This window comes from Megachile rotundata, chromosome 3 (assembly GCF_050947335.1).
Source record: "Megachile rotundata isolate GNS110a chromosome 3, iyMegRotu1, whole genome shotgun sequence".
Taxonomy (NCBI): Eukaryota; Metazoa; Arthropoda; class Insecta; order Hymenoptera; family Megachilidae; genus Megachile; species Megachile rotundata.
Genome location: NC_134985.1, coordinates 14,168,246 through 14,180,886, shown reverse-complemented (window position 1 = coordinate 14,180,886; position 12,641 = coordinate 14,168,246). Strand labels below are relative to the sequence as shown.

At 38.5% G+C, this 12,641-nt stretch overlaps 1 protein-coding gene across 1 annotated transcript in view; it reads right to left on the bottom strand.

The window, feature by feature from the left end:
* dmrt99B (doublesex-Mab related 99B) overlaps positions 1-12,363 on the bottom strand; it is a 32,209-nt gene extending 19,846 nt beyond the window's left edge. The window contains exons 1-2 of the mRNA XM_076529564.1: positions 11,434-12,363; positions 8,181-8,532 (exon numbers count right to left, since the gene is read on the bottom strand). Of these exons, the coding sequence (XP_076385679.1) occupies positions 8,181-8,532; positions 11,434-11,703 (622 nt within the window). The 5' untranslated portion in view covers positions 11,704-12,363. The remainder of the gene's footprint in view (positions 1-8,180; positions 8,533-11,433) is intronic.
* Between the last annotated feature and the right edge of the window lie 278 nt (positions 12,364-12,641).

Sequence of the window (12,641 nt, the reverse complement as noted above, 5' to 3'; positions counted from 1 at the left end):
GGGCTGTTGCTCGCTGTTGCTGTCGCCGCTCCTGCTTCGAGTACTTTCCCTCTTCTTCGTCTTCTACTTCTCACCCTCTTCTGTTACACCCCTTTCTTACGCTCTATCGTTATACACGGTGACGGAGAAATTCATACTGAATTCGGAGGACACTCTCTTGTTACATTCTTAAATTTTCCTTTCAAATTCAACGTTTTTTGGATAATTGCTCCATTTACATTTATCATTTATTCATTATTTCATAAACATTATATGTTTATAATTTTATCAACGATTTAAAGAATTTGGTAATGAACATTATTAATGATTTTATCAGGTAGTTCATGGATCAACATTGTCGATATCGTAGTTTCATTCATGACGCCATGTTGTTGACTTCACAATGTCGTATTATACATTTTAACTAAATCATAAATAAAACTATGAAGTTGAGAATGTTACTCTATAAATATGATGCCATGTTGCTGGTTTCATAATGTTCATCCATTGACATTTTAACTAAATCATAAATAAAACTATGAAGTTCAGAATGTTACTCTATGAACATCATTCCATATTGCTGATTCCATAATGTTCATCCATTGACATTTTAACTAAATCATAAATAAAACTATGAAGTTGAGAATGTTACTCTATAAATATGATGCCATGTTGCTGGTTTCATAATGTTCATCCATTGACATTTTAACTAAATCATAAATAAAACTATGAAGTTCAGAATGTTACTCTATAAACATGATGCCATGTTGCTGATTTAATAATGTTCCTCTATTAACATTTTAACTAAATCATAAATAAAACTATGAAGTTGAGAATGTTACTCTATGAACATCATTCCATGTTGCTGATTTAATAATGTTCATCCATTAACATTTTAACTAAATCATAAATAAAACTATGAAGTTGAGAATGTTACTCTATAAACATGATACCATATTGCTAATTCCATAATATTCATCCATTGACATTTTAACTAAATCATAAATAAAACTATGAAGTTGAGAATGTTACTCTATGAACATCATTCCATGTTGCTGATTTAATAATGTTCATCCATTAACATTTTAATTAAATCATAAATAAACCTATGAAGTTGACAATGTTACTCCCTGAACATCATTCCATGTTGGTGATTTAATAATGTTCATCCATTAACACTTTAACTAAATCATAAATAAAGCTACAAAAATTGACAACGTTACTCCACGAACATCTTGATAAAATCATTAGTAGAATTCGTTAATAGAAAATCATGGTGAATAAACAATTTTATTAGGACATTTTTAAGTGAACATTACGAGACTGTTAATTAATATAAAATGTAACAAAATAAAGGACTGAATTAAAACTCCCTAAGCAAAGGAACAAATTGCGAATGGTATTTGCGAATGGGTTTGCGGTAACCGTAAAGAAGAAAAAGATTAGAAACGAGACAGGACTATTCATTCGATGAGGTGAAATGCTCATGGTCCGGCTACTTATGTCCCCGGCGACGTGCCTGGTAACATTGTTTGCAAAGAGTCAGCACGACCTCGTGGAACACAAGATGTCCCATGGAACAGGAGAGGCCAGCTTGGTTGTACACCTATTTGCATAGGTGTAGCCGGTCCTACGAATGCACGTACACGTGCAACGCCGCCGTGGAAGCACGTTTCTAAGTGTGTTTGAACTAAACTTCTGCCAACGTCCCCTTTCTGTCCATTTGTTCGGTCGTGGTCGTGAAGGATCTTCGGAATCTTCCTCGATCTTCATTCTGATAATTACACTTTGTGATATCCTTCTTCTTCGATATTTCTGGAGTGAGCGTTTGAGTAGTCGCACTTTTCGTATGGGGATTTTTATTATTTTTATTTTTTTTACTCCAGGTTTATTCTGGAGTTACTGTTTCATAATTTTATGTGGGAGAGAAGAGGAACAGTGTGTAGTTATTGTTTATACAGATTCATTCTTCAGTGCTCTGTTGTAATATTTTATTTTTGTCGTTTTTCAACCCCTTGTCTTACAATACGGCAGACAAGACTCATATTTTAATTAAATTTTGAATTCAATGGCTGATTCACATAATCAAGGACTTCTGAATGCATGATGTATTTTAACTCCCTTGAGTTGTCTCCTCTTTGTAAAAATAATTAGCGGACAGTGAATGACGCTGTACAAAAAATTGTAGGTTAAGGAACCATGCATATAATTCTTGTCATTTATTTGCACTATGTAACCCTAATATCGTTAGCTATTTCATAAAAATAGAAACACCGCATTTGAAAGGTTTAAGGGATTAATTATTCGAAGAAAGACGATAAACGATACCTTTGGACTTAATTAAAAAACTCGGCTCGTGTAACTGTTCGGGATGTAACGGAAGAAAGAAGAAGCCTTTTAGCGATGAAGTACACGTTTGATTAACCGTCGCTTTTCTTCCGTTTCGCGAAAGAAAGGTAAGAGGGGAGGGCTTCCGAATAACATTTTTTAAATTGAAGAGGGAAAAGCGATCCATCGGTAGTTTGAGGAAAACCATCGAGAATGAATACAAAACACTTGGATCCCGTTTTCTGACTCGCTTCTTTTGCTACCCTCTCTCGCCTCTTTTCTCGTGGAACGGTTGGTCCTCGAGAACCCGACGGCTTCCATGGAATCGTTCCGCAAGCCGCGATGCAAAGATCGCCCCTTCAATTCTGACGAATTTCGTTAAACAAAATTAACTTGTGATTGTTTAGTTGCGGTCGAAAACTTGCTCTCCAATTTTTCGTTTCCAATTCTTTTTTATCGAGGAATGTATTAACGAAATCGATGGCAGTCAGTGTGAACCACAGTGAATTTCATACTTTAAAATTCTGTGGATGAACAAAAATTCCAACATCCAAGTTATAGATCGTCAATCAGTTGAGTTAATATCAAAGTTATAAATCATTTAACATCCAGCTTATAAGTCATGTAACATGCTGCTAATATCAAGTCATAAATCATCTAACTCTTATGAACATCTAAGGTAAAAATCGTCCGACCCTCATCAACATTAAAATTGTAAATTATTCATTCTAATCAACGTTCAGATAGTAAACCTCCAACACTCTTATGGACAATTAAAATCGTCCAACCAGCCAAGTTAAAATCGTCCAACACCCTAATGAACATCCAAGTTTCCATCCAATATTCTAATCAAGATCCAAGCAGTAAATCATCCCCCATTAACAAAGAGTAATTTGTACAATCGACATGAAGTCACATCAGTGAACATACTAAAATCGTAAAGTGATAAGTCTGTCAAGAGAATAATAACAATGAGACGTAAATAGCGTATCTTAAAGGGCGTTTTTGCAACAGAAGCCGCCCGGGGGTATCTTTGACCAGCGACCCGAGAACGGAGATTCCAAAAAGTTTCTTCAGAAGACCCTTCAGCACCGACTGTTGAACGCGTTGTGATATCATCGGGCTACGTCTAGAAGAACAGCGAGGCCGTGGGCGAGGTGTACACGGTCGAGCGAAATAATTTCCTGGTGTCCTCGGCAGCCACGAAAGAGGAAGAACGGAAGCTAACTGGTCTTTCACAAAGTTTCGTGGACACTCGAAGAAGCTTCTACTGTGAGAAACTGGCGGCGGATAATGGTCTCCAAGAGTAGACGAAGGAGAACCGAGTGATCCTTCGGGATAAAGGGTATACCTACACACGCACACACACACTGACACACAAAAGATCCGCGCGTGTACCTCTTACAAAGCCCTACTTCAAGGAATACGCTGGAAAGACCAAATCTCCTTTTACCACGTAATGATTGTGCTCCTTTGATACGTGAGACTGACGTGCGTGCTATCCAAATTGACCCGGGACCTGCCCGACGGCCACGCCGATAATACGATTCGGAGACTACTTCTTCGAAACGTTTCGTACTGTTTACCCCTTGCGTGTGCATCAGTTAACTCATTACACGATGGTTTATTTTTTGAGTGCATCAATTAACTTCTCAAAAGATGATTTATTTTTTAAGTACATCAATCAGCTCCTTGAAAGATGATTTATTTTTTAACTACATCAATTAACTTCTTAAAAGATGATTTATTTTTCATGTACATCAATTAACTTCTCAAAAGATGATTTATTTTTCGTGTACATCAATTAGCTCCTTAAAAGATGATTTATTTTTTGACTATATCAGTTAACTTCTTAAAGGATGATTTATTTTTTAAGCACATCAGTTAACTCATTACACAATGATTTATTTTTCATGCACATCAATTAACTCCTTGCACGATGATTTATTTTTCATGTACATCAATTAACTTCTTAAAAGATGATTTATTTTTCATATACATCAATTAGCTCCTTAAAAGATGATTTATTTTTTAAGTACATCAGTTAACTTCTTAAAGGATGATTTATTTTTTAAGCACATCAGCTAACTCATTACACAATGATTTATTTTTCATGCACTTCAATTAACTTCTTAAAAGATGATTTATTTTTCATGTACATCAATTAGCTCCTTAAGAAATGATTTATTTTTTAACTACATCAGTTAACTTCTTAAAGGATGATTTATTTTTTAAGCACATCAGCTAACTCATTACACAATGATTTATTTTTCATGCACATCAATTAACTCCTTGCACGATGATTTATTTTTCATGTACATCAATTAACTTCTTAAAAGATGATTTATTTTTTAACTACATCAGTTAACTTCTTAAACGATGATTTATTTTTTAAGCACATCAGGTAACTCATTGCACGATGATTTATTTTTCATGCACATCAATTAACTCCTTGCATTATAATTTATCAAGTGCATCAGTCAAAACTAACTAATCCTACTATAACATTAAAACAGACACAGAAAGTTGAAGTGTTATATCAGTTCAGTATTATGCAACCGACTGTGGAAATTATTGGACTTGAACTTCAAATTGAAGCTCATATTAATTTGACTAAAATGTGATCATGAAGTACGAGTATGTCAAACTCGTCAGAGTAGTGCAAAGTGTTAAGTAACCATGAAATGTATACTACGTTTGCTGTACAAATACTTATTCCATTTTGATTCCTTAGATTTGATTTTGCACTTCAATTTCTTCTTCGAAAGAGGAATAAAAGATTCCAGAAATGAGTAAATAGAGAAGTACACACTGTGAAGATCTCCAGTAAATTTTCTCCAATAAATTACTAATAAATTACCAGTAATGCAGAAAGAGTCAGTAAAATTAACAGTATAATTGATGCACCAGTATTGCTAATATCGAAGAAGAGTCTGTAGCCGGTAAAGGATGAAAGTGCATCAACCCTCTTGATCTCCGAGCAAGAATACAGGAGTCCGAGGAAGCAACCAAGCAACCAGTCGAGAATCCCTCGCGGTGGGTAGGCAGTGGCCCGAGAAATTCAATTACGGCTAAACTTCTCGACTGAAGACGCGGCTCGTCTGGTACACTACTGTAAGCACTCTGTTTCGAAGATCGAACCCGAGAAACGTCCCCTGTGTATTCGCGACCCTCCACTTTCCGAGGGGGGCGGCGGCGAACGGGGTGGCCACGCGAACAACAGAAGACGTAGGTGTAATTGAAACCGAGAGAAATCGAAGTTTCAATCCCCCGGCTGAGAATGCTGCTAGCGAACCTCTTTAAGGGGAAAAGAATCGCGAGAAGTGATTTCTGTCCGGTGCAAACCTGCTTTACACCGATGTCGCTAAACCATCGGCTATTACGGTAATTCGATTCTCAATTTTTAATTCCCTACTGAATTCTATTAACAGGGGAACACATCAATGTTTTAAGGAAATTAGAGTATGACTGATTGCAGCTAAGTGAACCGTCACTTTTAAGTGTAGGTAGATAAGAAGTTAGATAATGAAGCTACTTTAACAAATTTCTTTAACAATTTACACTAACAAGTTACTTTAACAAGTTACTTAAACAAGTTTCTTTAACAAGTTTCTTTAACAATTTATATTAACAAGTTACATTAACAAGTTACATTAACAAGTTACTTTAACAATTTATATTAACAAGTTACTTTAACAAGTTACATTAACAAGTTACTTTAACAAGTTTCTTTAACAATTTACATTAACAAGTTTCTTTAACAAGTTTCTTTAACAAGTTTCTTTAACAATTTACATTAACAAGTTTCTTTAACAAGTTTCTTTAACAATTTACATTAACAAGTTTCTTTAACAAGTTTCTTTAACAAGTTTCTTTAACAATTTATATTAACATGTTACTTTAACAAGTTACATTAACAAGTTACTTTAACAAATTTCTTTAACAATTTACATTAACAAGTTACTTTAACAAGTTACATTAACAAGTTACTTTAACAAGTTTCTTTAACAATTTACATTAACAAGTTACTTTAACAAGTTTCTTTAACAATTTACATTAACAAGTTACTTTAACAATTTACATTAACAAGTTACTTTAACAATTTACATTAACAAGTTACTTTAACAAGTTTCTTTAACAATTTACATTAATAAGTTACTTTAACAAGTTTCTCTAACAAGTTACATTAACAAGTTACTTTAACAAGTTTCTCTAACAAGTTACATTAACAAGTTACTTTAACAAGTTTCTCTAACAAGTTACATTAACAAGTTACTTTAACAAATTTCTTTAACAATTTACATTAACAAGTTACTTTAACAAGTTTCTTTAACAATTTACATTAATAAGTTACTTTAACAAGTTTCTCTAACAAGTTACATATCTAAGAACTCCCAAAGGGGTTAAATATCTAAGAACCTCCGAAACAAAGAATCGCAAGGTATTCCTAAAAATCCTGCGCTCGTATTCTTTTAGTGACGTTTCCATAAAACTTGGTATACGAAGGTAGAAAGCAGGGAATAACAAGGAGCTGAAGTATATCTCGATGATAGTTATTTCTTTCGGTATTGAGGAGGTCAGGAATTTTCGTTTCCTCGCGAATCCAAACAGGTGGGTCGAAGTCGCGTGTCATGAGTGGTAACGTTCGCCAGCACACGAAAGAGTGCACGCACTCGGTTCTTACGGAAGTGAACAGCACACGCGTGTACACTTCACGGAGGGTGAGAATGAGCCAGCGCGGAGAGAAGAAGCCTAGAAAGGAGCGAAGGGTTGAGCGCGAAGAGAATTATAAAGCCGCCACTAACGAGTACGAGACTTTTGCTTTGAGTGGTATAATAAGGGACCAGGAGTTTGGCCATTATTTACTTAACATTATGGTCCCTGGCCACTTGCCCTATTTAGCCTTGTACGTTCACGCACGTTCCTAATGGCCACTCGTACGCAACTCAAGCGTGCTGAAACGCATGCGCTTTCTCGCTCGTTTCGTTCTTGGTCGCGTGTCACTTTTGTTGCTCGCATGGTTTTACGAAATTCCTTGAAAAAAAATTTGTTTGCTATCGGTGAACTTCTGGGGGTTCAGGGTAAAAGTCATTCAAGATATAATTCGTGTACAGAAATTATGTTCTATTAAAAATGGTGCTGTCGTTGATTAAATTAATACATTTTTAAGTTTGTTCAAATTTTAGGACTGTCTCGTAAACGTTGGGAATCGTAAAATATTAATGTCGTATATTGGTCTGAAACTACTGTTAGAATATCTTAAAATACATGGCAGATGAGTGTCTTAAGGGATGACTGTCTAAGGGATGTTTCCTTGAACAATTCTGAAGTACTAAAATGTTACCTTAGAAAAGTGAGTACAATTCGAAACAAGTCTTTAAATTAATCTTGAAGGTATGTGGATTTCAAAGATATTCCTCGAGCAACCCTTATGAAGGAGCAGCTTAAGAATATCAGGAGCACCGGAATGAAACAATCGCTATGCAAGATGCACCCCTAACCTCTCTCTTACATTTACGAAAAATTCTTAGAATCTTAAAATAAAATCCTTCAAATCATTATAACCAAAACCTCATTACAAGTATGATCAATGGAACCCTTATCAATAAAACTATTAAATTTAAACTTGGTACCATTAAGAACCTCAAGAGATAACAATAAAAAATACCCCCATACGTCGTAATTAGAACATAATGAAACGATAGTGGCAACAACAGAAAAGTTTCAAATTTTTTAACTATAGTGTTAAAGCTCTGCTAACAGAAAAATACCTTCAAGTCCAGAAGGTTAACAACATCCGTCCATGGACCTCAAAGAGTCAAAGGCATCAAATAATCCCTGTATCAGCAACTGCATATCTGGTTCGCACTAACCTGTAATTCCACCGACGATCGGGTCCTGTTTCTCGATCTTAGGCTGCCGGTACTCGTCCTGCGGCAACCTCTTCCGTTGCAGAAGGCTGCAATCGGGTTGCTGATGTTGCAGTTGCGTTTGAATGTGCGCCGCGGCGGCTGCGGCAGCGGCGGCCGCCGCCGCTGGAATTGCCAGCCCTGATGGACTCGTTACGTGGGCAGGGTGCGGGGGCGGGCTACCAGCTGGCGTGGTCGTACTCGCTGCACCAGGCAGAACGGGGGCGGTGGTGCAGCTGCCTGTATTATACTGCAGTTGTAGCCCTAACTCTCGCGCCTCGCTCTCCTCCTGGGCCTGCTGCCTTCGTAACGCGACCTGCCGAATGTTTCCTTCGAGATTAGAACCGTTATGGAGGGAAGTTAGGTATAAAGAAAATGGAGATGTAGGATGATTTGTGTGGTTAATGATTTATGAGGAGGTACATTGTTGAAGATTGTAGGATCAAGAGATTGTAGGATTATATTGGTGAGGATTGTAGGATTAAGAGTTATATTGTTGAGAATTGTATAATCAAGAGGGTAGTTTATGGATGTATTAAATGGCAAGGATTATATCCCATTAGTTTCATTGCTGTATGTTTAATATGAAGGTTGTAGGGCGCACTACATTAATAACTTATAGTTCCACTCAGTAGTTTACGCATTACAGTAGTATTTGTTAATAGTGCCACACGTTGATGGTACCACGTGTTAGTAATACCACCACTGATACTACCACGCGTTAATAGTATTATAATTTGATACTACCACGCGTTATAGTATTATACTTTGATACTACCAAGCGTTAATAGTACCATACGTTGATACTACCACGCGTTAATAGTACCATACGTTGATACTACCACGCGTTAATAGTACCATACGTTGATACTACCACGCGTTAATAGTACCATACGTTGATACTCCCACGCGTTAATAGTATTATACGTTGATACTCCCACGCGTTAATAGTATTATACTTTGATACTACCACGCGTTAATAGTACCATACGTTGATACTACCACGCGTTAATAGCACCATACGTTGATACTACCACGCGTTAATAGTATTATACTTTGATACTACCACGCGTTAATAGTATTATACGTTGATACTACCACGCGTTAATAGTATTATACTTTGATACTACCACGCGTTAATAGTACCATACGTTTATACTACCAAGCGTTAATAGTACTATACGTTGATACTACCAAGCGTTAATAGTACCATACGTTGATACTACCACGCGTTAATAGTACCATACCTTGATACTACCACGCGTTAATAGTACCATACGTTGATACTACCACGCGTTGTATTTATGATGCACTAATATTACTACACGTTACACCACCACGTGTTAGTAATTCTACGTGTTGTGTAACCACGCAGCCTACTACCACGCGTTAATATTGCTACCAGTTGTATTACCATGTAGTACTACTACCAAGAGTTGTGTTACCAACTAGTAGTATTCCCACGTGATAGCGTTACCACGTACCACTATTACCACGAGTTGTATTACCACGCAGTAGTGTTACCACGCGCCAAACTACCACGTGTTAGTGTCACACGTCGTGTCACCACGCATAAATATTTCTATGCATCCCATTATGTTACCACGCATTAACATTATCACGAAATGTATCACCACGCTTTAACAGAGTCTCCAAGCGTTACATTAAATCATCACAAGCTAAATTATTCATCCCTAAAGCCATCATACATTATATCCTCCATGTGTTAAACCGCCCTCGCTGTATATTATGCATTAAATAATTCATGCATTATACCGTGCACGCGTTACAATGTCGTTACTCGTCAGATTGCCGCACGTTGTAATGTCCACTCGTAATATCGTAAATTGTCCACTCGTTAGATCGTCTACATATTACATCACCTACGCATTATTCCCCCGGTAGGTCCATATATTATTCCGCCACGTGTTAAATTGCCACACATTAGATTACTCACATATGTTATCTAATATGTAACGTGTTATATCATCTATTACGTTATGCATTAAATCCACACGTGATATTATCACGTATTACATCTACTATATTATCACATGTTAAATCATTTAACTAACTACTTGCAAAAAAGATCAACTTATAATAATGTTAATAAATCTGTATAGCTTATAGGTTTTGATTATAGATAGAAAAGTAGGTAAATGTAACGAACGCTAAGATGCTGATATTGGTTACACGAGGGTGATCCGACAAGAGGGTAACTGAATCTCGAGAAGGTCTAACGTTACGATACGATACGATCAAATTACCAAAGAAACACGTTACCCCATTCGAAACGTCAGGAAGTGATTGATTACCATAACTAATCAAAGTCTGCAAGTTTTCTATGCAATGTCCTTTAATAGCGTGGTTTTGAATTACGCACTCGAAGTAAAAAGCGCGTAAGTAAAATGGCGGAAAGAGAAAGTCACATGTGTCAAACGACCCTCTAGCTAATTTTAATCGAATCAGTTTACACTTCCGTGATCCATTTCATGAAGCCATGGGAAAATAAACTGCACCCTTTGCTACAGGTACTTTCGCGTTTTACGCTGCGCAAATTGTTCGACGGGATTAGTAATAATACAATTTGCTGTACTCGTACGTTTTTTAGTGAAAACTATTTTTACATAATTTGTACAATGATTGTGGGAAGAACTTTTGAATATTCATTGATATACAAATTTGCAAAATTCTTAATACTTGAAATTCTTAAATTCCAAAATTTTCAGTGTTGTAAATTTTGTGATCCTCAAACTCCTGAGCTTCTACGTATCCAAATTTTCAAGTTTACAAATCGTCAATACATCAAATTTCTATATTCCTAAATTCCCAAGTCTTGAAATCCCCGAATCTCCAATATTTCAAATCCCTGAGTTTCCAAATTCTCAAATATCCAGATTCTCAAACTTCAAAATCCTCAAATTTACATCTTCCATACTTCCCAAACTCGTGGATTCCGACCTACTACTATTCCCAAGCTCTCAAACTAAAAAATTCTAAAATTTCCATGCACACGTCGGACGTCGTTGTATCTATCGCTAAAGCATCACGTCACAAATCACGCTCTAATCCATAGCAAAGGAAATTCGCAGCTTCCAAATAAAAGAACGTGGCCATATAAGAACGAATCTAGTAATCGTACAAGTTAAAGTCACTATCGAACGGCCAAAATAAAAGGGTAATCCAGAAGCAAGTTAAAAGTTATGCGAAGAATTACCTGGGCAGCCATGACCCGTTGTCTCTCAGCGATCAGTGTACATTTCGCGCACACACAGTCCCTCCATCGACAGTACCGTTTGTGTCCCTTCAACGCCGAAACGACCCCGTGATTACGGCATCTCGCGCACTTCGGTGTCCTCTGGTATCTCTCGGCACTGGCACGCAGGAAGAACGCGGCTGGTAGCACGTGATGCTGCTGCTGTTGTTGCTGGTGTTGCATCAATTGGCCCACGTCAACACCAAGACCAACACCCCGCGGCAACGACATAGCGAACGGCCCAATCTTAGCGACGTTCCCGAAACCAAAGTAACGAAATCCGGCTGGTTATATCACTGTGCACGCGTGACAAGAAGACCGACGATCACGGAGCGTTGCGCATGGTTACCGAACGCGACAACGCGGAACAACGGGCAGGATCGATCACCGATTTACGGCGGAGCATAAAGCCCGACGTTCACTGGCACGCGACGCTCTCATCGCAACACCGATCACTTCTTGCGTCCCGGTAACTCCAGTTCCACTGTTCGTTCCCGGCCGGTGCACACCGTCCGGGCGTCGGGGTTGCCCGCCACTCGATCGTTAACCGGAAAATGAGAGTGACGGAGCCGGCGCGGCTCTTCTTACTTCGAGCGAAGAAATCACATTTAACGGTGTTCGGTAGCGAAACTCCGGGACCGGCACGCAAAGCGGCCGAGATAGAAAGAGGAAGAGGACAAGGGAGCGCGTATGCGATATAACGCGACGAAAGGAGACGGCTAGACTCGCGCACGCGCCCACACCGACGAAAGTTCAGCAGCGGCAGAGAAGAGCGGCGGTGGCACCACCGCTCGTACGGGTGTCGGGGTACGAAATGCGGAATCGGCCCGACTCCTGTCGTCGCAGCACTCTCTCTCGCTCTCCGGCATTGTCAACAATTGCAGCATCCCGGGAGAGTCGATTCAGGTAGCGCGGAGAGACAGAGAACCGGCGTGGCGGTGGTGGTGTCGAAAGAGGGAGCCGAAGGCGGACGGATAAGGAGGCAGGGCGGGGCGGGGCGGGGAGGGGTCCTAGGGGCGGCGGGGGGCCACCGAGTATTCCGGAGGAAAAACGTGGAAAAGTGAACGGGGTGAAACGCGACGGGCAGAGAGAGAGACCGTAAGAAAAGAAACGAGCGCGACGAGGAATAAGCGAAAGAGAGAGGGAGAGAGTCTGCACGGGGAGGGACA